At 37.8% G+C, this 26684-nt stretch overlaps 2 protein-coding genes across 4 annotated transcripts; both read left to right on the forward strand.

Annotated features, from left to right (window-relative positions):
• The first annotated feature begins 1236 nt into the window (after positions 1-1236).
• LOC140928681 (dnaJ homolog subfamily C member 5-like) lies at positions 1237-24336 on the forward strand. Of its 3 annotated transcripts, none has more exons than XM_073378460.1 (6): positions 1237-1363; positions 9757-9838; positions 10532-10588; positions 12476-12586; positions 17899-17940; positions 19379-24336. In XM_073378460.1, exons 1-6 carry the CDS (start codon positions 1335-1337, stop codon positions 19652-19654), a joined length of 597 nt encoding a protein of 198 aa, XP_073234561.1. In that variant the 5' UTR covers positions 1237-1334; the 3' UTR covers positions 19655-24336. The 3 variants fall into 3 exon arrangements, with proteins under 3 accessions (XP_073234561.1, XP_073234560.1, XP_073234562.1); XM_073378459.1 differs by lacking the exon at positions 1237-1363 and adding an exon at positions 7024-7169; XM_073378461.1 differs by lacking the exons at positions 1237-1363; positions 10532-10588 and adding an exon at positions 7024-7169.
• Positions 13924-15874, forward strand: LOC140927053 (uncharacterized). Its single transcript, XM_073376718.1, has one exon. The coding sequence runs from the start codon at positions 14593-14595 to the stop codon at positions 15853-15855; it is 1263 nt and encodes a 420-aa protein (XP_073232819.1). The 5' UTR covers positions 13924-14592; the 3' UTR covers positions 15856-15874.
• Positions 24337-26684: the final 2348 nt, after the last annotated feature.

Consider the following 26684-nt stretch of genomic DNA (forward strand, 5'->3'; position numbering starts at 1 on the left):
CTTCAAAAAGTCGCCGTAAAAAATTTATCCACCAAATCGAATGCTCAATTATTGGGAATTAAATTCAGATGTGCTTTAATGAGACCGTCCAGAGCATCACTTGCGCATGCAACAGTTAACTTGACCAGTTTGCACTGATCTGTTGTTTTAATTGGCTGTACATCTTTCAACTATTGGGTGGAATCATTTGCAACATACGTGTTAGCTGTCACATTTGCCTGCTGGAATTTTTTAATTGTTTTTAAGCCAGCCTTTAAGGTTTTGATTGCCATACTACCAGTTCAAAGTTTTTACGTTTTTTCAGAAACTAACTTGTAAAATTCAGGTCAGAATCTTCCCTGCAATTTGTAATGGGTTTTTTGATCTATTTTCTGTATAATTTTTAACATAACAGGGAAAAAAACAAACAAGACACATTTTAAAAGCTACTTCCTTTAATGACTGTAGTCTTTTTGTTAATTTTACATTAAAAATGGGATCAAAGCAGTGTCCAATAAAATCATGATAATTTCCAGGATCATCATTACAGCAACAAAATCCTGATCTGACTTTCGTGATAAGAGGAATACTGAAATTTAACACATTTCTAAATCATCCTGTGACTGAATTGCAATTTACCGCATCCACAAAATATGTCCAAGTGCGGGTGCAAATTTAATTACAAGACATTTCTTTATAAGAAGAGAAGATTAGCGGAAGGTATTCTTCATTTTTTAGTATGGAGAACTTAAGACGTGATCCTGGAAGAACAACTCGAAATCTACTCATGTAATTATAGTAAAAAAAATTTAAGTATTCATTTCAGATTTCACAGATCGGAGCAAATTCCGTGAGCTCTATTTAACGCGGGGAGTATTTTCAAATTGCGGAAATTCTGCCGCCATCTGCAGACGCGCGCTTTCCAGAATAAACTTTGAAAATTGCTACTTTATTATTGTTTAAATGAAAGAGTTTCTTTTTTAAAAATCATTGCATGAATATTTGAAATTTCAAACAAAGCGATTGTCTCTTTCCACTGTCTTTCTGCCAATCCTTTATTGAATTTTCGAAAGCGAAACAGTGCATCAAATTCAATTAAGATGATCACTCTGTAAACGAATGTTTGTCTTTGGTTGTGTTTTATTCACAACTCTTTCGTTATTGGGGAAACCCACCAAGACCCTAAACAGCTGGTATTGAAACCCATAAATGGAGGCAATCTTGCCTCACAGAGCATGCTCAGTCTTGGGTTTAACCGTTCGATCGACCAGGGAATATGGCGGTAACAACATTTTTGACATGAAAGCAAGAGCTGTGAAATTGCCAGATCTTTCGTTCAGCAAGAACTGGCGAGAATGGAATATGAAAAAATGGAGGATGAAAGGTAAGACTCAGAAGAACAATCGTGCTAGTATTATTTTTAAATCGCTGTTGATGTCGCTTAGATTTATGTTAAAAATACGAATATTATTTGAACCGACGACAACTTTGAACACTTCACCACTGATGCACTCCTCAACCGATTTTCCTTGTTCCCGATTTTTTGAAAATATATGATATAATTTCCACTTAACAAACCACTGTGGATCAAAATCGCTTAACCAGCTCTCAAGTAAAATTCTAATTATTTTCTCAGTATTTTTTGCTTTTTAACGAGCAAACTACTCGCTCGTGTTTACTATTACAAAAAAATCACCTGTTTATAGACTTGCTTAGGATTCAAATGGTTTCCCGTGAATGACGTCACATTCAGTATAGCTCAAGATAAATTGGCACTTCTCTGTCAATCGCTGATCCCTTACATACGGAACTTATCATGATGGGGGCCAATTTCGGGGCTGAATGTTAAATGTTGTGTACAATAATATGCTAATTTTGACCGGCTGGCAGCAAAACTGTATGAACCGAACATCAGGAAACTTAGATGCAGTCTGCATAGCTCAGTAACTTAGCTTTCTAACTGTGTCTTCCTACTCGATCCGATTCTGTCAACAGAGAAGAGAATCTGAGAGTTTTTGCGGAAATGGAAGTGTTAAATTTGCTAATGTGCCTTAGAATATTTAATATTCCACGTCTCTGTTTATATCAAGCAAGAAAACTTTTCTTCTCTGACAAATATAATTAGCTCAGCAACGAATGTACATTTTTATTATAGCGAGCTAATTTTATAGCTTTAAAGCAGGATAGCGCGTAGAAAAGCCATACGAATTTTTACTAGTATGTTATTGAAAATTTTATGTAGTTAGTTAGTAATTAACTTAACTTATTCGTCATCGGAGTAACTGATCAAGAAATAGCAATTTGCATTTCAAATTAACCTAAAGAAATAAAGCAAAAAAAAACTGCTCAGGCGCGAACGATTGCAATTGTTTCCATGTCTTTTTTAAGGCGGATTTTTGAAAAGAATTTTCGCTAGTTCGTCAAAGCTACTTAATTATAAAGCGTGCATTGGATGAGTGTTATGTCTTTTTGTCTCGGAGAAAGAATAATTGCAACACTGAATTGAAAAGAGTCTATTATACTTGTGCCCGGCTACGCTTGTTTTAAGTAAACTTCCGCGTTCTATGTTGAAAATAAAAGAAACCCGTATAAACATGGTTGGATAACATTTCAGTAACGGATCCAGGAGAGGCCTCCCCCTCCTCTTATTCTTCGACCAAACTGAGGCCCGAACGGCCAAAAAATTTATTTTGGAGACCCGCCCCCCCTATCACAGGGTCTGGATGACCGCCCCCCCCCCCCTTATCTTAAGGTGTCAGCGGTCTGGATCCTCCACTGCATTTACAGGAATATTCCTTTCATTCCTCATAGGCTTCATCAAATAGGCAACACAACTGTGAGAGAATATAGCTTATTTATACTGAGTCATCGGAGGCCGCCATAGCTTGCTATAATTCCGTTAACGAGCTTGTATGCATTTTGGGTGAATAATATTCATAGGAAGTCTTACTGCGTTTCTTTCCTATTTTCTCTGGAAAGAAACTCGAACTGACGGTGTAGCAACGAGGCAAGTTCGTTGTCAGTTGCCATAAATGAGACTCGGCGCTGAAAGGAATCGCGCGGGATGTACTTGCTCATTTTACCACAGTAGAAAGGGAGCATTCGATGCTGAGTGGGACGGTCTTATCTACAGATCTGCTTCTATTTTGTTGTTGTTAGTGATGTCACCAAGTGAAAACACGTGGTAAAGGTCTTGCCCACGCCACGATGTCCCTTATTTTGATAGTGCTTCCCCCGGTTGGGAAGACTAAAACTTCGACTCCGTGCAGGGTCTGCGCATGGGGAGGGGCTGGGGGGCAGCTTCCCCCCCCCCCCACCCCCACCACTTTTTGAACCAGTGGAACCTCGATCTAACGAAGGGCCAAAGGACTGGCAACGGGGTTCGTTTCTGACTCAAAATATCAAAGATAGAGGTTCGTTTTCATATTGCCAAAATTCAAAGCTGGATTTCTGCAACTTGCTTTTACATGGTCTCCCCAAGTATGAAATTAACAAAACTGCAAAGTGTCCAAAACGCTGCAGCGCGTGTGATTGCCTGCTTAAGTAAGTTTGATCATATAAGTGATACTCTAATGGAGTTGCACTGGCTACCAGTGGAGCAAAGAATAATCTTTAAGATTAATCTTATTTGTTTTAAGATACTCAACAATTTAGCTCCTGATTACTTGGTTGACCTAATCCATGTTTATGAACCTGCGAGGTACCTTCGATCATCTTCAGACAAGTGGCGTCTTGTTATTAAACCCTATAACTTAAAGACATACGGTTTCAGGGCTTTTTCAGTCATTGCCCCTATACTCTGGAACGATTTGCCTATTGACATTAGATCGATCGATAATGTAAATAAGTTTAAATCTAAATTGAAGACCTTTCCTTTTAAACGAGTTTATGAACTATCTTAGGTTTTTTTATTTTGTATTTTTGTGACTATGTATATATATATGTAATGATTTTAAGATTTTCATTTTTTATTTAGACCTTTTTGAAGTGTTGTAAAGCGCTTAGGGACCGGTCATTATTTATGAGGGGGGGTGGGGGAAAAAAATCATGGGGTGGGCCAGGCCTATTTTTTTCAGAGAAAAGGGGTGGGCCAAAAGAGAATTTCACGATGATTGGGGGTGGGTCATTGTGTGTTTTGTAAAGAATCACACTCACTACAATTCATGTGGAAGATCAAAATAAATTCTAATGCGATGCTAGACATAAAATATAACACAACTGGATGTCACATATAGCAATCCAACCTAAGTATGGAGAATCAGAGATGGGTGGGAACTAAATATCAATAAATAAACATAAGCCCTATTGAGAAGGCTTGCATGCTTCCTTTTCTTAATATAACTGTCGCAGTGGCCGCAGAGTAGGACACTGGTCCACAAGATATGCTGATTTCGTTCAGTGAATAGGAACTCCTTATAGAGGTATAGATTGAAGGGGGTTGGGGGTGGGTCACCTCTCATATAAAGTTATATGGGGGTGGGTCAAGAATTAACTAATGGGCTTAAAGGGGTGGGTCATGTTTTTCCTTTCATGCCAAAACAAAAAAAATCCCCCCCACCCCCCCACATAAATAACGACTGGTCCCTTAGCACTGATAAAGTATAAACGCTATATAAATATTTTATTATTTATTTATTATTATTTGCCATATATTTCACCATTACTGGGGTTGAAAAAACAGTTCGTTATACTCCGAGGACTTCATAATATCGAGGTACCACTGTATACACTTTCATATAAAAAGTATCTTCGCTGGAATAAGAATCTTCCAACAGCTAAATTTATTATTGGTCCGCCGTTTTGATCCTATATATTTCTGATGCGTAGCAGCCTCAAAACGCCTATCTTTCTGCGTTTTCAAACCAGCAAGGCTTAACACACTTAATTAAGCCCAACTGGAAATTTAAAGTTTTGATCAATGGTTGTGATACATGTTTCGATGACATACTGGACAAAATGAAGGAGTTACAGGAACTTCAGAAGATCATGATCTGCGATCTTCTACTGGTGAATTCTGCATGTGCATGCAAGCAGGTACAGCAGGAGAAAGGTACTTTTCAGCGGCTTGAAATTCATCGGAACATGGCTCCGTTCAACTATGACTCGAAAAAAGTTTCAGTAATTTCACAGTTATAAACAGCAGTCACAAAGAGAGAACAGGCAAATTTGCTGATGTGTGAGGTATATTGGTAAGCTGTTTGCCCCAGTTACCTAAAGCTCGAAGTGCGCCTGCTCTGCGAAGCGCTCCTGGTTCGGATCGGAATACACCCAGCTCGAAAATACTCCGGCCCCCTCGAGGTGCAACTGGTTCCCATTGCGTTTTACATATACATGAATATCCAGTTAACAATTCTGACCTTTAACTTCTTCCATAGATGGTTAAATAACGAAGTTGGACAAAATTTGCCCTGAGTTGGTTGTGTTCAATCCCATGTAGGCGTACACGACATGTTAGAAATCCGTTTTCGTACAAAGTACTTAATCAGGCGTTTTCCGATAGATGCACTTCTGCCCACTTAACATTATCGAGAATCCTAATTTACACCAATAATAACGTTGCAATTTTGACTCCTGCGTATGCTAATCTTTCGATTCTCAATCTGTTGTAATTGAATATAATCCATTTATCTTCGCTAAGTATTTCTTGTTGCATTTATCACTTCCTTAATTGAGCACGATCTTGATTCTGAGGAAGGAAAGTTATAGTCAGGAACATGAAAACTGTTAAATTATATCACGTACCAAAAAGGTCTTGGTTGTCAGTTTGATGTCAATTCATTCATCACTTGGGAAAGTCACCCCGGGGGAGGGGATGGGAATGCTCCGAATTTCAAGTGACGGGGCTGATCGAAGGATTTGGTCTTGAATTTTCAATTCCAGGATTTTTGGGGGGGTAGAAAAATTTGGCAAGTATTTTTTTGGGGTGGCTTGATTTATAAAGTAGGATTTTTGGGGGGATTCAAAACAATCTGAAGACTCGTGGTAGTGCCCGCGTATCCCAGCCGCAAACACAACCGTCATTCAATTTCTAATCAGGTTATTTTCGTGTTATATCATTTAATGCTTTCTGGAAAATTTTAAGGCTTGGAAATTCGGCATGGGATGTTTTGGGGATTAGTTTTTGGTTCAGGGATTTTTTGGGGTTTTGATTTTTTGCCCTCATTTGATCATCTCCGTCACTTAAAACCTGCATTCCCCCCCCCCCCCCCCCCCTGCGGAAGTCAGTTGAGACTAAGACAAGTAATAACATGATTTTCACCGGTATTGTTAAATAAACGATGTGATAAGATTGAAAGAGAACTTGGAATGATTTTCTGAATAAGTCTAAATGCAAATTTCAACCGACGTTTATTAGTCTTTGTGCGTTTTAGTGCAAGGCCCTCCGTTTTATAATTTAGTGTTCTTTGCCACGAGGACTTGGCAAGTACGTAAAATACGTTAGCGGATTAAAAACACATGAAACATTATATTGCATTCCAAAAGAAAGTCGACAATCGAAAATCAGCTTTTTTTTTACTTTTTCATTGTTTCGAATCATGTGCGATGTTATCTCACTTTTTACAGACTATAAACAGAGAACGCTAATTGTTTTTTTTTCTTTTCTCTTCGCTTTCGTACTGAGTTGAAGCATCTCATAAAAACACTATCCGGCGTAGCCACAGTAAGTGCATAAGTCATGGCTGATAATTTCTCCATCAATATGATATATTTTTTTCTCCTATCCACTGCACATATTGTGAATAATTGATGATCTTTAATGATTAGAACTAGCCGTCCAACTTTTCTTTCTTTGAAAACTTGAGTACCATGATAGTGTCACGTACTGAAACACTTTGAACCTGACTTGTAGTTTGCGGCAGTGAATTTTAAAAAGACTTTTACTTTTTTGCATTCAAAGGCGCTGTTTACGTCTGGCTAACATAAATTTTTGGCAGAACTTGTTCTTAAACTTATCTTTTAAATCTTGGAATAATATTTGGTAATAAATTAGCTCGAATCTCGTTGTCACGTGGTCCCGGTGCTACAAGAATGATAAGTGACGTCATGATTCGCGGGAGCTACTAGCTATGTTGGTTGCTTTGGAATGGAGTTCAACGAAGAAAGTATTTAGTAGCTACATCACTGGTAATGGCACCACATTCGAGTGTCAATGGCGAAAACAAAGGAGAGGAGAGGGACGATAGTCTAACGTAAGCAAATGATCCTTGAATTTTGCTTTGCGATAATAATTAATATTCTTTTGAAGAACACAAACACAGCATAAGCGCCCGCGTGTGTTTCAGTTGCTTGATCATCTTTAGAGTACAGTGATTTAAGACCTTCAAGTGCTCAATTTCGGGTATTTCATTGGTTTCCGAACGTTTTATGGTGCCTGTCAGTTTTGCGCTCTTTCGACAATTCGATGAAATCCTAACGTTAACCGGCATGTTTTATAGCGGTTTGCGGTTGTACAATACGAAAACGATTTTTGTTATTTGCTGATGGCAGATAGACCGTAACGTGCAATACAGAAACTGAACTTTGCTGGTAAATCATTTAGTTTATTGTGATCGACTCGCGTCCCTGCCATGCGGGGATCTTTGTTCAATATTGTGCACCTATGGATTCGTGACATAGGCAAAACTTTTTATTTTGACCGTTTGTAATGATTTGTGCTTACATACAACAAGCCATAAGCGTTTCGCACAATTGAAAAGGCGTGACTTCTCTACAGATTTCAAGTTTGTAATCGGCATTCTTCGGTTACAAACTCGAAACTGACTCTTCGTGGAACTATTTAACGCTTGTCTTTCCTCGGGAAGTGAAGTTTCACCACTATGTAACAGAAGTGAAGACGACAATGATAAAAATTGTGGTTCCTTGTGGATGCTAAATTAAGGTTTTAGTCTTCACACTTGGTCTTCACAGTTTTAGTTTTATAGATGTACAATCAACTTGTTCATGCGATATGGGATCTTTTGTCCTCTCTGCTATTCTCAAAAGTTGATGGGGCGTAGGATTCCATAAATAGCATGAATCATCAGGAAATGATTTTTGTCCTTAAGTTCCTTATGCATTAGCCAGAAAAAATATATTCTCGAGTTCCTATTCAGTTAGGTTTAAATAAGAGGAACCACTTGTATAATAAGCATTCTCATGCATATAGTTTATTGAAAGATACATGTCTAACACTTTAGGGTGTTGTATAAAAAGAACAGTTGATATTACAATGTCATGGCCAGAGGCAAAAATTATTTTGGTCTTGACAAGTTGAGCCTGAATTATATAAGGATGGATTTTGGAGCTTCACTTGCCCTTGTATAAAGTTCGGTAGACTCAAATTCTTGATCATTGATCATGGTACTTTTGACATATTTTTAGGGTAATTTGCCTTGAGACCAATTTTAAATACACTTGTTTAGCTTAACCATCAATAAACAGTAAGGCATATGGAGAAGAAAAGTAATAATATGATTTTTGTTTGAAGCCACTTGCTTTAAATTAGTTTTGAAAATGGTTGCAAGTTCAGAAGTGTTAACTGCCATTATACCTAAATACCTTAACACGATATATCTATATTTTTCTCTAAACACACTCATATACTTACAATATATTATACATGCCTTTTTTCTTTATTTTTTGATGCTGCCTAATATTTAAATTGCCTGTAGGGGGAAATCTCTTTTCCTCGTAAGCTCGGCTTCTTGGAGATTTCCCCGCCACAGTCACTCCTTCCAAGTTGTATGCTAATTTTAAATTTATTGTCAATTAACCTATTTTCTATCTTTTTTTATTCTACTAGTAATTTATTCTGCATGGCAAAATACTAGAATAAATTCATTAACACCTACCTTTTGAAAGCAAGAAATTTATTTATTTATTTTTACTGGGACAGAAAATGTAGCATTTTATACCAGGAGATGATTTTTCTGACCAATTTTCAGAATTATCTAAACTGTAAAAATTATTTCTAATGCTAAAATTCTAAAATTAAGAAATTGCAATGCAGTTGCAATGAAGTTGACATTGAAACGAGAAAAAATAGCTAAAATTAATAAGAACTGATAGGCATTTATACTATTTGTGAAAATTGCTGAAATGAAGCCTGTTTTCCTAAAACGAGGTAATAGATAGTTTATTGAAAGTCAGTCAAGCCTGTTACTGAATTCCTGTAATTCTCATTTTTATTTGAACATTAAGGCAATCATGTTTTATAGTTTAAGGATATTTGACCACAAAATAATATTTGAGGGTCTTTTACCCAACTTCTTCTTTTATACCTGGTGTTTATTTGGGTGCAACATTTATACTACTGTAGATCGTAAACGACCACTTCATAATTGACTGCGGCCACTTTTTCAGATGACCATTTTAGATGTTTCCATTTATTTTTACCTTTACTAAGCAACCACCTGATACAATGGTTTGATCCTTGAGTTCACCATATGTACTAACACTACTCAGAGAATGAGAAGAATGTTATTAGACAACAGTGATTTACATATATTAATAAGTTGTAACCTAAAAATCGCATGCAATACCTTTTCTTCAAAAAGTAGATGTGTCAAGACTTCTCCTCATAGAATACCTCCTGCAATTCGAATCCTTAAGTGAACTCCTCCTGTAAGCAACCACTAACTCTGCGTATTTGGTTGGTTGCTTACGGGAGCTTCGACTGTCGTTAAATACTATGAGTATATCTCAGTTCTATTTTGTTAACAAGCTGAACATCATGGCCTGTTAAAGGTTATTGCATCCATAATCATAACAACCCTTTGCTACTGTTATTTGCTGCAGACATCAGGGGGCTTCGCTGTACAATGTTTTGGGTGTTGACAGAAATGCCACCCAGGAGGAAATTAAGAAGGCCTATAGAAAGGTGAGTTTTGGAGGATTTTAGTGTTAAATTGAAAAGGGTGTGTGGATTAAAGCTAAAGGTGGCACTAACATTATTTCCCCAATTTACCATTTTTGTCACAAGATAATATAGGGAAAGTGAGAAGCAAGATTTAGCAATTTATTTCTCTGCAGTTGCAGGCTATACGCATGTATAAATACACAAAAATTCAAGGGCCTTGATTCCAGAGAAATTGCATCATTGTCAGATATCAAAATAGTGATTTACATGGCACGTCATTCCAATCACTGCCGAAAATAAATCGCATGCTCATCACAAGACCCATTTGTGTCCAGTGACGAGCTGTTACGGCATGTGCACGGTAGTTAGCAGAAACAGTAAAAGGGAAATGGTCTTATGGCGATGAAGAAGTAGCTAATTCTTCTAAAAAACATACCCAATTCAAGACTAGAGTGCACAAACCATACCCTATTTCAGACCAAAACAGCTAAAAAAACATACCCTTTGGCGCGGCACATACCTATATAGCCTATATAAGGGACTACCACCCTGGGGCAAAAAACGCGTTGCAGATTATGAGTCTCGCTGCTTTTGCAAGCGAGACTAATAACTATTTAATGAGGTTAAATGGAAGTACAAAAAGTCTATAGTGTAGTAAAGACGTGATCAATTTGGTGTGGACCTTTGCTGATACTTTAGTTTTCTTTGTTCCAGATGGCATTAAAACACCATCCAGATAAGAATCCCAATAACCCTGAAGCCACTGAAAAGGTAGGCCAAGCAGGGGACGAATGTTAATTAGGATAGCCAGGTGCCTTTGACCCCTCCTTTTTGAGGCCTTCCAAGGGGTAGGAGCAACAGGTGACATGGCCTGGAAAATTGGCAACAGTCCTCTCAGAAAGCACTGACAATCCATTTTTTATGTAGTGAAAGCGACTTCTGTTCACTTTGCCATTTTGGCTGTTTCAGCAGCAAAATAACAAATTCTCTTCTGTTATTTTCCAGAAATCTCTGTTAGTTTGTTTGGAATGTTTTCTAATCCTGGTATTCTTCTTGAAGGAAAAAGTGTATCAAAAATCAATTTTTTTCCAGGCACTAAAATACCTCTGCCTTAAATTCCAAATTGAGCATCAGAAAAAAATTTATACTGAACTGACAACAACATTTTTGTCCTAGCTTAAATGCGACAGCAGCATTTTTTCCTAACCCACCAGGTAACAGGCAGTCTCAGAAAACCCCCAAAAAACGATAGCTCCCCCCCCTCCCCCTCCTTGGAAGGCCTCCTTTTTGGAAACAATTTTATTTATTAACGAAAGATAGAGTTTTACTGTGTTGGATTACTGTCAAATAGCTATTAAGTTAATCTAGGCAGTACAAGAAAGGACAAAGGCGATGTTAAACACTTATTGCGAAAAGAAGGGACATCAATAAAAAGCAGAAATAATTGCTGGAAGTTTTTGCTACAGTTACATGTAAACTTCAAGCGTAGTGATTTGTTATAAATTTTTTTGAACTAGACTGAAATTAGAATAAGAGGTATATACAACAAATCATCAGGTTAACTTCCCAAAATAAGAAGGGCCAAAAGACTACAGATGTATGGTAATAATATTACCAGTTACCAATTATTACCAATTATTGTAATAAACAACAAAAAATTAGGGGTTCAAATTGAAGAGGAGAATTTGGAGACCAAACTTGCCTGAACACTCATTTTACAAAAGCAATGTAAAATTACTTCGTCCCCAGTTAGGATAGGCTGCGCAGAAGACATAATTTCATCTTCGTTAGCAACGTCTGTGAAGCAGCATTATTTATCCTTGTTCTGGGCCTCCAGTGGACTCAACAAATCACCGGAAGTGGGTTTCGAATTTCCTTTCATCTTGATTGACAAATTGACAATGGCATTTTTAACAGGCCAATCATGATGCATACTCAAAACCTGGTACACAGTTGGGGGCCCAGGAGGAGGGTTTTGGTGCTGTTTTACAGACAGACTCACCAGAGTTTAGTGTCATCTGTGGCACAGGCTATTTCGCAGAAACCTAAGTTGATTGAATAAGTCAACTTTCAGGATCCTCTTTGGAGATGCAGGTGCTTTATCATTCCAACTGCAATGTATTGGTATGAAGATTATATACAAGGGATAAGCTGAATACCACTTAATACTTTTAGCTACAATTAATTTTTTTTTCTTCAGAAAATAAGAACCTAATTTAAAACCCTAAATAGCCTTATAATTTTGATAATTACTGAACACTTTGGAAGGAAATCAACATGTAATCACAGTTTAATAGTCCTGGTTAAGTCAGTCTATTATCAGAGTATTTGCAACACAAAATGTCCTAACCGTTTTCTCTAAAGTAGGACTGTTTTAAACTGTGATTACATGTTGATTTCCTTCCAAAATGTTCAGAGCTCAGGAAAGACTACACCTTCATAGAGGCGAAGGAAGCAAGCTCTATAGCCTGCGATGCGAATGCAGACGAATTTCTGGTCATCACTTCTCTCCACCCGAAAAGTAGAAGGGAAGTGATGACCAGAAATACATCTGTGTTTGCAGGCTACAAGTTCCAGGAAACTTTTGTTTTTAGTCTTTTTGCCAAGTTTACTCCAATGTCTTTGCTATTTTAATGATGGCTTTTTATTATTTTTCAGTTTAAAGAAGTAAACCATGCACATAGCATATTGTCAGATCCCAGTAAAAGGGAAATTTATGATAAATATGGTTCTATGGGCCTCTATATAGCAGAGCAATTTGGAGAAGAAGTGAGTGTCGTTTTTCTTATTTTGTTTTGTTTTGTTTAATTGTTATTTTTATTATTGAGAAAAATATTCACTGATTGTTATGTAAAAAAAGTAAAAAGGAAAAGCTCTGAAATGGAGATTTATGATAAATATGATTCCATGGGCCTTTCATTGCACATCAGTTTGGAGAAGAATGGGTTTTTTTCTTTCCTTTTTTTGATTAAAAAAAATAGTTTCTGTTTCTGTTCGAAGAAACAAACAAAGCAAAAACAAAATCCAGTATTGTCTGTTGACACCACTGGTATTCAGCTTGGTGATTAATTTTTTACTCACTCATTTAGTCAACGTGGTTTACAACAAAGCCAAAACGTGGATCTAACACAGTTACCAATGATCTCAGTTTTTCTTTTTCTTTTATGGTTAACATATGCATGAGTGTCAGCGGTAATGTTAAGTGAAGTATTGTTCTTATTTCCATTTAATGGCACTTGTTGTGTTTTTAAGTCTGTGTATTACACTGTAGTTAGTAGGAAAGAAAACTGGCAAAAATCAAAGATGAAAATAACGGTGCTGCAGTATATTTTGAGTGCCAGTCTTTTGTTTTTTGTTCACAAATTGTGACTGAATAAAATTGTTGGAATGGATTGCGTGACAAGCTAAATTTTCTTACCCTGTGATGTAATAAGGGCGAGGCTGGATGGGTGGGTTTGGGGTCAGTGAAATTTTGTTTTGTTTTGAAATGAACAATAATGAGCATTTTTTGGAGCTGCAAGCTTCTCGCAACTTGTCTGTCAGTGCCTTCTGGGAAAACAGTATTTAACATTTCAGCCTGGCATTTTTGATGCTTTACGACGGTTTCGCTACTTTTCAAATTCGCTGCGTTCGAGTTCGCTAAGCGTTCGCTAAGCGTTCGTGGCAAAGTCCAAAACGTGCACCCTCGGAGGGGCAAGCTTAAAAGAACGAGAAATGTATTAAAAGCTTATTTTTTAAGAGCGATTAAGGGAATATTTTCAGTATTTTACAGAAAGTATATATAATATGTAGGGAATTTGTTGCGAACTAGGACGTAGCGAACTCGACAAGTAGCGAAACCGGTTGTTATCTTTTTAATGAGCACAATACTTTGTGCTGTCATGTAGCAAATACAAAGGAGGGCGTTTTAGCAAAACATTTGTTTCTAAACAAACTGTGAGTGATACAGACTGTGTGTTGCAGCTTGTCAATGAGAAGAAACAAATTGAACGTTTTTCAAAGATTGATTTTCGTTGTTCAATCTTATTGGCTGGCTTTGAACGAGTTTGAACTTGTTGAACGAAATGTAGACCATCTACTCCCGTTTATTAACACCGGTCGAATGTAGCAGCACCATTTTAACATAATGTGAGACTTGCCGTTTTATATCTAGATGTGCCTTCTTAGTACTTCAAATGTGAAAAACAAATTTTTGAGTTAAACGTTAAGAGTTTGAGACATTTCTATATTGTATTCCAATATAAATAGGAGTTGACTAATTTCTCGTTCAGGCCTTAACAGTATTTTAACCACAAGATTGTTTTGAAAAACGAGGAAATAGCGCCGACCTTGTAAAATCAAAATAGATTTTGTTAATTTTTAAAACAGTGCTTCATTTAAACATTGAATTTCCCATCATTTTAAATCCAATTTAATGAATTACACTTTCCGATTAATCTTTGGTAGATAACTGGAATGTTTCCCCTCTTTTGAGATTAACTTAATAATTGACGGTGTGCAATTCGTCGTTTATTTTCATCAGTTTCCTTGGTTATAATCAACGAAATTCCCGCAAATAATTTATTCAACACTTTTGATACTTAGGCCAATGGCGATTTTAGTTTAAAGATAATAGGAAGAAAGGAACAGTACTTTTAGTCTCATTAAATTTGCCGCATAGCGCAACTCAGGTGTTTCTTACGAAACTATATTTTCACACCGTGTCGATTAGATTCCTTCACTGCTTGAAATTTCGATAGAATAATTATTGTTAATTGCTGTGAAATTTCTTGTTAATGGCTTCATCTAAAAGAATAGACAGTACGCCAGCTGGAGTTAATCGACATTTATTTCTCCGGTGGAACAAACTTCAAGTGAATGTAATGGAAGATCCTAGTTTTCGAGTCGTTCCAACTGTTGAAACAGTCCCCAAGGTTACGAGTCAAGCGCGACTAATTTGGGGCGCCAAAAATAGAGTCTTGAACGCTCAAAAGGAATTAGATGAAAAGTCAAAAACAAGAGAAATCCAAGAAAAAGATGTTCATGCAACAGTAAAAAGAGTGATGGATGCCCAGAGTGGAAAATCCAACCCGTTGGAGTACTTTAAGCAGCATCGTTTTGACGAAGAAGTCGATTTGAACGGTTGGCATCTTGGGCCAGTAACCTCGCGTGAAATTGCCACCGAGTATTTTTCTTCCTCGACTATTGTACGCTTGCTCCTTGCCAATAACCGTCTCGGTAATGAAGGTGGAAAAGCTGTTGCCAAAGGCCTGGAGACGAATTTGTCTATAAGAGAGCTTGATTTGTCTGGAAATGTGCTTGGACAAAGTGCAATCTCCGCTATTGGTGAGATACTAAACAAGAAAGAAACTTTACAAAAGTTGAATCTCTCAAGAAACGATTTAACTGACCAAGATGTTGAGTTTTTTCTCCATTCTCTTTGCCTTAAAAGTGGTTTAAAAGATTTAGACTTATCTCATAACATTTTATGCGATCAATTTGGAGAACAGATGTCGGTCGTTTTAGAGAAAAACTTTGTTCTTGAAAAGCTTTCCGTCAGTTCTAATCAGTTGGAAGTATCGGGCTTGCAAGCCATGTCGACCGGTTTACGAAATAGCGCAACTCTTCGTAACTTAAACATTTCTTGGAATTACTTATATGACGCAGGAGCTGAAATTCTTGGTGAAGTGATGGCTCAAAACCAAAGTCTTATCGAAATTTCAGCCTGTGGGAATCTATTTACAACTCAAGCTGCAAGCTTCCTTGCCAAAGGGGTTATTAATAACTCCAACTTGAAAGTTCTTCGTATAGGTCAGAATTTGATAAGAAATTCTGGTGCCCATGAATTTTTAAATGTTTTATCTGTCAGTGACGCACCATCCACCGTCTTGGAAGTCTTAGATATAAATGGAACTGTTGTTGACAAGGAGTTTCAAAAACGGATTGAGACGGAGTTATGCGAGAGATTTCCTTCTTTGAAGGTTGCCAATTTTTCGCTTGTTGACAACATAAATAACAAGCTTGAACCTGTTGAGAAAAAAGCTCCGGTTAAGATATAAAAAAAAAAACGTTTTTCCACCGAAATTTGAAAAACCACTTTGTATTAAAATATTGATAAAACAAGATAAGACTGTTATGTGAGGTGATTAGAAAAAGAAATTTAATATTTTGTCGTTTAAATGAAATTTTATCCAGTTAGGTTATATTAATGAGTACGGTACAAAGTTTTTTCATTGCCTGGAGTGAAAAAGTATGCATCTACTTAAGTGTTTTTAAATTATATTCATGCAAACATCGTAATGAACCAGATAGTCCGGTATTTGTACCAACTGGTAGGCCTTTTGCATTAGTTGATCACGTGATCAACTTGCGGTAAACACTTAAACAGTTCGCTTTTGAAAAATTTTGGTATCACGAGCTGAAAGAGCATATTAAAATTAGCTAACCTGTAAATTTTTCAGAGACTACAACGACCGCCGGAAATTGGAAGGATTTGTATGAGAAAAACAACTCTTTCCACCCAGTCACGCTTGGGTGGTTTTCCACACGACTCCTTGTAAATTCTGAAACGAAATATTTCACGACAGTTTGAAAATCTCAATATTTACAAGGATTTGTATGGGTGCGTGATTGGGTGGCAAAAGTTGTTTTTCTCATACAAATCCCTCTAATTTTCGGCGGCCGTTGCAATCGCTACTTTTGAGACATACGGCTGAAAATTTACAGGTTACCTAAGTTTAATATACTCTTCCAGCTCGTGCTAACAAAATTTTTGAAAAGCGAACTGCTTTCGTGTTTACCGAAAGTTGATCACATGATCAACTAATGCAAAAGGCCTACTGTTCAGCTACTGGCTACGACAAGAAGCATTTACCATAAATGGTCGGTCTTGTTTACTACGCCTTGTGATTGGCTGATGTATTTTCGCTCCATTTTGTCAACAAACCAGGTGTAAAACGAGTAAAACTTGACTGCTGCACGCACTTTCCCGCGCTCAAGTTTGTTTTGTTTGTTTGATTCGCCACATACACAGATATTTGACGAATAATAAAAAAAAATTCAATTAAGCCAAAGCAAAAACAGTAACTAGAGAGGCAGGAGTGCCGTAAATGTTGTGGCCAATTATCGCGGACCTGTGGAAATTCATGAGAGAGATTTCAACCTCTGGAGATCTAAAATCTGGAGATTTTCTCTTTCGCAGTAACTCTCCCACCCACCCACATTTATACCAATCGACCCAGTCCCCAAATTTTTTTTTATGGGCATAGATCAGGCCGTTAAACGAGTCTTGATTGAGGTACACAGGGTTCTGATTGAATTAAGCAAATTTTCAACCAATCAGATGCAATATCCAGATCTGGGTAGTGACACGTCATCAGTATGGCTTTCTGCGGTCGTTTCTCTGACGTAATTTCGCGGGAAAACCAGTGGTGGCGTCGCGAATTCGCTTCTGCTTTCTTAGGCTACAGTGAGTCACTTCATGACAAGTTCGACGTTTGTCCCAGATTAAGTTCGTCTGACTGAGTTTGAATCGACATGTGCGTTCTATCCTTCCGTTTCAAACGGATAGATGGTGTTAAGATGCTGCGATTTATTTCGGTAGAAATATATGGAGCAGTTCACGTCGGGAAAACGAGAACTGCCCTTTACAAACGGATTTCTGCAACGGGGGGAGGGGGTGGATTCCACCTTTCGACTGTATACGTTTTCGTGCCATATTTTTTTTCTTTCCAACGGAGTGTTTAAGGTTTGGTCCAGCAGTCGAACTAAGCTAAATTAAGGTCCACTCAAATGACATTTTGGTTCGTCTCGTGAAAAACTGGACGTTTTGGCCGTGGCCTAAGTAAAGAATATTGTAGTTCCAGTGAGACCTTAAACTGCTTTAAAATAAAAAATTAAAAGTTAAAAATTAAAACTAAGACTGAAAGGAACTTGACTTTTTGTTTTTAATTATATGGTTAAAAGTTACGCCTGGTACTCCAGTCTGAATGTCCCCATTTTCTTTGTCGAGTACCCAGCAAGTCGAAACTACTTGATTCAGGTTTCCGCGGCTCTTGCGCCGTTCAATTTTTGACTCCTTTTCTTTTCTTTATGCTTTTCAGAATGTCAAATTATACTTTAGGCTTAACAGTGGCTGGTGTAAGGTAGGTGAAGATCTTATACCATGTTCCTAATAGTTAACAAATAAAAAAATGAACTGCTTGGTATGTAATATGTTATTTATCGTTGTTTACCAATTACATGGGCAAACCGGCGGTTCACCGTTTGGGCAAATGGTTAGCGATATTAAATTTCGTCACGGAATCGCGTTTACCATCGGTACAAATGAGTTCCATTTACCGAAAAACGGCCTCGAAGGCCTGACACGAGATGCGATTTCACAAATGGAACACGAATTTCCGTTTGGAACATTCCGTCCGGAAAACAGGACAATACCTTTGTAGTTGTTCTGTCTCCTGGAAATTTTCCGCTGGAACGATCCAAAAAGTCTTGATCCATTGGCTTTCCAACCGGATTTTCCGTAAACTTTTAGTAAATGCTAAATAACTTAAGGCTCTCTCAGTAAGCCAAAGCGACTATAAATTTTGTCATATCCTTCCCATGGCTATATTTGTCCATGGTAAACTCTTTTGAAATTCACCTTGTCGGAACATACGGTGGCCCATAGGTGCCGTCCCAATATTCTTGCAACCCATACAAATTTTATTCCGTTAAATTGTTTACCCCGTGATAATTAGGAACATGTAACGGACCCTTTGCAGAGAAGCACTCAGGGTCTTTAAATAACTGAGAAGAAAGTGCTGCCTTTGCAACGACATCTGCGAATGGTTAGACTTTCTAGTCTTCACCGATAAGGACGAAAAACCGTAGGTCCCGTCTCACAGCTCTTTCACTGATCAGTTCATGTCGGACGTAAAAGAACTCACACCGCTGTTCGAAAAGAGTAGGGGACGTAGTCCACGGTGGTCTGGCCAACCGGCTTTACGGTTTGTGGGATTGGGTAGGGATGGAACCTCGCATGGGACCTATGAGTCCCGTTTCGTGCCCATTCCCTCTGGGCAGGCCTGTGTCCAGAAAAAGCTGGTAAAGCAGTCAGATGCGACAAAAACAGCTAGCTGGATGACAAACGACGCACTAAGGCGAGAAACCAAAGAGATTACATCGTTCAAAAAACCAAAAAACTGATATCCTTTCCTTCAAGGCCCCACTGCATTGTTTGCCGTACAGCAAGGTGTTCTTGTACCATGTGACCGACGGACATTTGACAACCAGGGCCCGGTTCCTGAAAGGCCGATTAACGTTAATCCAGGATTAACATTTTGTTCCGTTTTTGTATTTTACATTCCTATGCGTTGCTTAGGGTAAAATTTTGTGTTACCATTACTGTGTCTAGTAGTAAAGGCTCAAGAGTATTTTGTAACCTCGAGTTGAATGTTCTTAGATGACAAAACCGTGCGTGAAATTTGGCTTAATTTTGGGTTTAAAGTTAACCATCTTTCGAGGAACCGGACCCAGAAAATAACAAAAAGAACCCTTTGAAACCGGGTGAATAATCACGTGTGCATGCTCTTTTTCGAACAGGCGCTGTTTATGTTCTGCGGTCTCATTACGTGCTGTTACTTCTGCTGCTGTTGTTTCTTTTGTTGTAATTTCTGCTGTGGTAAGTGTAAGCCAGTTCCCGATGAACAGTGGGAAGAATTCGAATTTGATGACGTCAAAGACGACGATGAACCAATAACGACGCAACCAGGAAGCAACGGAAATCACACGAGTTCCGAGCAGCCGAAGTCGCCTGGCGTTGATAGCGCGACTAGCAACAGCACGGCTAATTCCGCTATCCCCATGCCCTCGTCGTGAATGACGGTGCATCTTAGTTAGGGGAATGGGAAGTGGAATCGCTTGTGTCTGGCGGCCATGGTGAATTTCTGAAACTTATTAGACTGAGGGAAATTTTTGGCTCGTAAACAACAAGTGTGAAAACTATTTATTTGTAATACTATGGATGTTTATTGACTTTGGAATTGAGTACTTGTATATCAAAAAATCTAGTCTTAACGTCCATAAAATATAATACATTAAAACCATAGTAGAGGAGACTGGTTATGAAGGCCAGCAAACATCAAAAATGAAATTGGGGTGCTGAAGTTCATGTTGGACGGTCAGTTCTTATTGTTTGCGAAGTCTTTCTCGTCGCCTGTCAGTTGTGTAGTTGCTTTGTTTTATACTACGCGACTGACAAGCGACGCGAACGACTTCGTAAACGCTAAAAGCCGTGCAAGAGAGAAACCACTGCTGGCAGGGTAAGTCCGGCGGGCTTCATAACCATTTGACCTTCTTAACCCTTCAAGTCCCACTAGTGACCAACATCAATTTTCTCTTAACAATTTTCATAGATTGTCAAGAGATTAGGTTATGAGAATTAATAAAAAGATCACTTAAGCGAAAATACTTTGATCTTTTATCAAATTCTCTAAACTCATTCTTTACGGAAATATATAGAGATCAGTTTGGAGAATTTGTATGTGGATATTGGGACTTAAAGGGTTAACTGTGCTGAAACTTATGAACTAACAGCGATTATAAACCAATTTGTTGTCACGTCACAAAAAACACGAGTCATAAGACGACTTCGATTAGTCTCTGTTTTTGTTGATGAAGACTGCAAGATGTCGTAGAGGGCTTCACTGCGATGACAGTTGTGAACCTTGAGACTAGATTTAATATACAAGGATTTATTTGTGGTTAGTGAGAGGTGATTGTGTTCAGCAAGACTGTTATTGGGTAGCCTGTGTTTAGTTTTAGTTTCGTCTGCGACGCAAGTCACTTATTAGGCTATGACTATATAATTATTTAATTTGCGGCATAATTAACTTTTTGAATGAGAATAATACAAGCTGGGACGAGCGCAGCTGGTAATCATTATTTAGGGATTGAAAAAAAGTGAGACTCCCAAGGAGGGACCTTGGGAAGAGAAATTACCGTTTGCGAAGACTCAAGAACCATTTTTGAGAGTGCAAACAGTAATTTGATAAAATTTATCCACTTAAGCCTTTAGCCTGAGAAAACAACCGACGTTTCGCGACGCCATCACGCGTTTCCCCGCGAAATGACGTCTGGGAAACGAGTACAGAAATTCCTTAATGATGACGCGTCACTACTCCGATCTAAGTAGTGCTTCTGATTGATTGAAGCAAATTTTCAACCAATCAGACGCACTACCCAGATCAAGGTATTAGGCTGATTTAGCAACAGAGCGGGAACGTTAGTTGACAACGACGCGCGCAAATCAAACAACTGACTTGACCAATGGCAGAGCGGCAAATTGGGCACCGGAAGTCGAGTTTAGTCCTTTCCGCGCGCTTTCCCGTCGTCAACTGACGTTCCCGTCCTGTTGCTAAATCAGCCTATTGACGCGTTTACAGTATGGAATTTCTGCACTCGTTTCTCAGACGTCATCTCGCAGGGTAATCAGTGGTGGCGTCTCGAAAAGTCGGCTGTTTTATCAGGCTCAGAAGCCTTCTGTAATTTATTGTACGCGATGAAGAAAGTGTACATCCTTGTTTGTTTGACTCAATGATGGCAACTTGTTCATCATGGCCGTCAACACGCAAAACTTTGCATGAATTAGCTTTAGAAATTAAGCCAGTCTCATACTGATAGGCAAAATTATTCCTTGGCATCATTTTTTATTCCAATGTTTTTTCCTCCTATTGATCACAGAAGTATTTATGTTATAATTTGGGCGTTTCCTGCCTTTTATACTAAGTTCCAATGATGTCGTATTTACACTGCCTGGCAAGTCTGTTGCTTTACGAAGGCTATATCCAAGCGTGTCTGTTTAAAGGCAGACTATCTTTACTTATGCTCTTGTGGGGCTTCCATGTACACTTTACGACACTTTAAGTGGATAAGTTCGAAAACAGATAATAGGGAGTCCCTTAACAACCACCACGACGACAAAAACGAGAACGTCTTAAAACCTATAAAGGTTTTAACCCTTTAAACCCTAAGATCAAAATTTGAATTCTTATTTGTTGCCCCTATTCATTTCCTACAGAAGTAGTGGGGAGAAGTTGATAAAATATCAAGCAAATTCATCTTGTGCGATTATGTTCGTAATTCTCATGACCACTCCGATTTACAAAGCATTGAAATTACAAGGGAAAATTTGATGCTGATCACTCTTAGGGCTTAAAAGGTTTAATGAGTAAAACAACAACTCTGCATATTTATCACTATATTTGTTGCATTTCTTAGTCATCGCACGGCTACGGCCTGAAATTTCATTGACTTCACGTTTTATGGACGTAAACACACAACAACGACTTTCTATTTTCTTTTTCCGAACTTAGTTACGGCCCTTAAGAAGTCAGTGGGAGAAAAAATTTCACCAACATTTTACGAATTGAACGGGCTAGAATAGAATATTTGCGACGTATTTTTGAAACAGCACAAAGTCACTTTTTAAGTAACGTTTTCGTTTCCTTCCCCTTCGCGGTTGCTTAAGCTCCGTAATTTCAGTGTGCACAGCGGTAAACCACACATTGTTCCTATGGGTTGAAAAACCTGTACGGGTTCGTGTTTAATGGGGTTTGAATAAGTTATTTACTCGAATAAGCGCCGGGGTGCTTATCAGTTTTCACGCCTCAACTGCGGCGCTTATTCGAGGGCGGCGTTTATTTGAAAGTTGGAAGCGACAAAGAATTGTCTTAACTACACTGTTGTTATGTTCCTTATTAAACTAACGTCTTTTGATTTGAAACTGCAACACTACAGGAAGAGCGAAGGGTTCAGCAAAACTAAGTTTATGTGGAATTTAAAGCTTATTATTTTGCATAAGAGTTATCAAGTTTATGTGTATTGATAGTATTATATAATTGATATTTTTTTTATTCTTAAGAATAGGTTCGTTAGCTGTTAAAGCTTGGTAGTATGTACTAGTTTTCCTGATGGACTCGTATATTCTCCTTTAAGAGAGTCACCGTGTACTTATGAAGATAATACGTTTTTTAAGTAACAGAGGCCTTTATTTGTTGCCCTTTGGTGCTAAAAGGCAGTTAACGTAATATCGTTCTGCAACAAAATATGGAGTCGAAATTGTTGAAAACCTCAAAATATTGTAGGTGACAAAGATGGTCAGGTTTAGCGTGGAGGAGATGAGCAAGGCGTACAGATGAAAAACTTTTAACTTTCAAAAAACCGTTTGATGTCTCGCTTTCTTCTGTATCTTTATTCTTGACTAGGAACCTCTTGTGTACTCTTTAAAGGGCAATAACGCGAAATATTTTTGTCAAAATTTATTCTGAACTATTAAATCTAAGAGGTCAATTTATAACGGGTATCAATTTTTGCAACTTTTCCGAGACACGATGACGTGAACTTGGAAAAGTAAGTTTGAGTTTTGAACTTTTTCTTATTTCCTCAGCATTACCTTGACCAGACACAACCGTAAATGGTTCTAGTGCGTATATAACTTACTAACGTAGTTGTTAGCACCACTGGAGCATTTTTAAATTTATCTTTTCGTTGTAACATCTTTGCGATTTTCCAAGTAACGCCGTGGCAGAGTCCCTAGAAACCTCGTTAATTTCACTTCACTTGGTTAGTAACTTTCGAGTCTGTGCCGGGTCGGAACTCCTTTTCACTCGTTCAGATTCAGTATATTGACTAGAATTTTTCAATGCCCTTTGTATTATTATTGTTATTATTCAGAGATTATTATTATTATTATTATCATCATCATCATCATTATTATTATTATTATTATTATTATTATTATTATTATTTTTGGCAAAATGAAAGTTTGGTATCCTTTAGCCTCATCCGGATTAAACAGCTCTAACCTGAGATCAGGCCCAATTTGAGCGGTTCTCATACATTCTCTCTTTTCGTTTCGCCATGCCCGCCGGAATGTTATTTACAAAGCGAAACGAAAATAGAGCCTGATCTCAGGTTAAAACAGCTCAAATATCCGGTCGGTACACACTATCTGTACTGAAGAAGGTTTTTGAAAATCTTTGTCGCCGCAACAAGTCGCACAAATGCAGTCTGATTTAATTTTTTGCGACTTGTTGTAGCGGCAAAATTCTGTTGCGGAGACAAAGATTTTCCCAAAAATTCTCCAGCACACACGAAGCGATTTGTCGCTCAGGCTTGAGAAAATACGGTCAAACCTCTATTGTCGACTGACCTGTACACATGGAGTCATCCGTCGCCGCGAAGTGTTGCAACTGGTGTGTACCGACCTTTATGGAGCACTGTCAAAATCTAGTTCCGCTGGTGTACTCTATAACAAGCGGAGCTAATAGACAGATTTGAAAATACCATTTGACTGACGCATTCTTTATTTTCCTTTTGCGACTAAATGTTTTTCACATTCGCAAGATTTGCTATTCCATAGGTAACGATGTATTGATATTCTATAATTAAAGAATTTGCTTTAGGTTGTATAATAAGTTATAACAATTGTGAAATGACGAGCTTTCGCAAATAAACATGCGAATATTCGGATGGTGTTTTGATCCGAAAGAAAAAGGTTATTGATGTTCTGGTGAACGGGACACAGGATAAAGGGATTTTACCATAAGGCTTTTGAGTTTGGGAAATGGTTTCATTAAAAAACCGATCTAAGAAAAGTGAGCTGTATTTTCTTAAATGTTGAACGAAATTTTTAAATTTTGCCGTAAAACTTGCCCACACCATTGTCAACCCTGTCATACCCATTTTGAACGTACCACCTTTCATATTCTTCCACTATCGTAATCATTTTACCGGCGCTCCTCCTACGGCTCTGTCCAGGGGCACCTAACGTCAATTTTCGGAAAATATCTGTTCGGAAGACGATTTGACATCTAGAATTTTCGGAAAATTGTTGTAAAATTTCTTGCTTGCCTGCCTCTCCTTGGATTTTCAAACATCTAAAAAATGGCATAATTGCCCATTTTTAAAGGATTTTTACACTAAAAAGGAGCCTTTTTTCTGGCTGAAATTTTCGAAAAGGTAAGTTTTGATCCCTATAATTTTCGGATCATTAGACTTTCAGCTAGGAAATCCGAACAGATAAAAAATTTTTTAGGAAATAAAAATATGTCTATATCTACCTTTTAAATACTAAATAGGTTTAACAATGCTATGTTTAAGTGGTTTTGAACTATATTCTCATTGGGTGCCCCTGTCAGTCAGGGTTTTCTTCATATAACAAATTTGCGGATTAAAAAATATCCGGTTATGTGTGGACGGGCCCTGAAAATGCGTATTTCGTCCTTTTCAATACGTGGTATAACCTAAATACCTCAGTAAAACAGAAAACAAGAGTTAAAGAAAGAGGTGGCATTTATACCCGCCAATATAGAGAGGTTTTCTAAACAAATGTTGCAACTGCAGTAAATTTTGTCCTCCGGAACCGAAAAAGCGGAAAAGTGGCTGTTAAGTTTCACATGCTCTCTGAATCGTATCGCACCGTAAATGTCGACTACATGCTCTTGACAAGTGTACATAAAACGTTTAAGACAGTGTCTTTTTCCAATACACGAAAACAGTTACACCTGTAACACAGTTTACGTATTAATGTTCCTGTTGTTAGTTTTTGTCAGCTTAATAAAAATTGAGATGAAATGGGAGCAAGACTCGTCTACAACTTGACTAAATTGCGCTTTCGAACAAAATGTTAACAAACAGTTGGAGAATTTGCTGACTGATCGCTAAGCCTAGAAAATGCCTTTCGGACTTCATCAGGAAATGATTACCTTAACTTGTTTTTTTATTATTATCCGTTCATGTTTTGGTTCTTTCCATAATTTGTCTAATTAGGTCTTAGCGGTAATCATTGGCTCTTCAAAAACCCGCTTTACGTTTAAGCCTGTTTATATGCAATGCTAATTTTATAATTTCAACAGGGCTACAGTTTCTTTAGAGATCGTTACTTAAGCGCGCGTTTTATCTAAATTTCTGAGAGAGAGTCGGAGAGATAAAGGCATAACTACTGAACCCAGTGAACGTTTTGGGACTGTAGTTTAAGAAAGTGCTGCATTATTTTTTTTAGTTCTATATCTTTCCTCGAGTGTTTATTTTATTTAATTTATTTATCTATTGTTCTTTGCCAGACTGGACCAAAGCAAAAGGCTAGTGGAGCTTACCGATTAAAAAAAAGAAGTGACCAAAAAGTTAAAAAAAGAAATTTCAGATATCGTTATCTGAAACTGGGTGGTATTTCTTCATCTTGAGGACTGGTGCAATCACCAATGATATAGTATAAAAGATTGAAACGATTCTTAGCAGAACCCACAACACAACTGACACAATAGCTAACCTACAGTAGTTTCCACAACACCAAAAATGAACACCGAGAAAGGTAGAAAAATGTTACGTTCTTCTTTTATGAGACGCCAATGACCAGTGCATCCTGGGTCAGGAAAAACAGGTTCACGGACAGAGCATTCGAGTGGCGGCACTGAAATCCGCTTACGTCTCGCTTAAGACAGATAGACGACCAGTCTAAGTTTCTACCAAGGAGTTTACTACTGGAGACTAGCATTTCTGGGTAATGTGAAAAAAAAAACCCGTGGTTTAGTTTAGTTAACTCTTTTAAGGGGAGCTTGACTTAAGAGCTAATCAGGTCTTTTGCATTCTTCAATGTCTTAGCAATATTTACGGTGCGACTCAGTCAGGGAAATTGCAGCTTAACAAAACAGAAAACTGGCTTTACTAACATATTACCAGTGTTAAGACTTAAACTATAATAAAAATTACTGTTTTAAGAACATTACTCGGGTAAACAAAATGCCTGTGAGGAATACTTAAAAGAAGATAATCTAGCCACAAAAATCATCATTTATACTGCAATCAACGGCGTCGGAATACGTACAAGGCCAAACAAGCTGAATTTATA

Source organism: Porites lutea, chromosome 2 (genome assembly GCF_958299795.1).
Source record: "Porites lutea chromosome 2, jaPorLute2.1, whole genome shotgun sequence".
NCBI lineage: Eukaryota > Metazoa > Cnidaria > Anthozoa > Scleractinia > Poritidae > Porites > Porites lutea.

Bases quoted from the DNA above. Each gene is read 5' to 3' on its own strand.
- LOC140928681 (XM_073378459.1), top strand. From the start codon at position 7,108: ATGGCACCACATTCGAGTGTCAATGGCGAAAACAAAGGAGAGGAGAGG. The intron at 9,839-10,531 runs GTGAGTTTTGGA...TCTTTGTTCCAG, and splicing joins TTAAGAAGGCCTATAGAAAG to ATGGCATTAAAACACCATCC. The intron at 10,589-12,475 runs GTAGGCCAAGCA...ATTATTTTTCAG, and splicing joins ACCCTGAAGCCACTGAAAAG to TTTAAAGAAGTAAACCATGC.
- LOC140927053 (XM_073376718.1), top strand. From the start codon at position 14,593: ATGGCTTCATCTAAAAGAATAGACAGTACGCCAGCTGGAGTTAATCGA.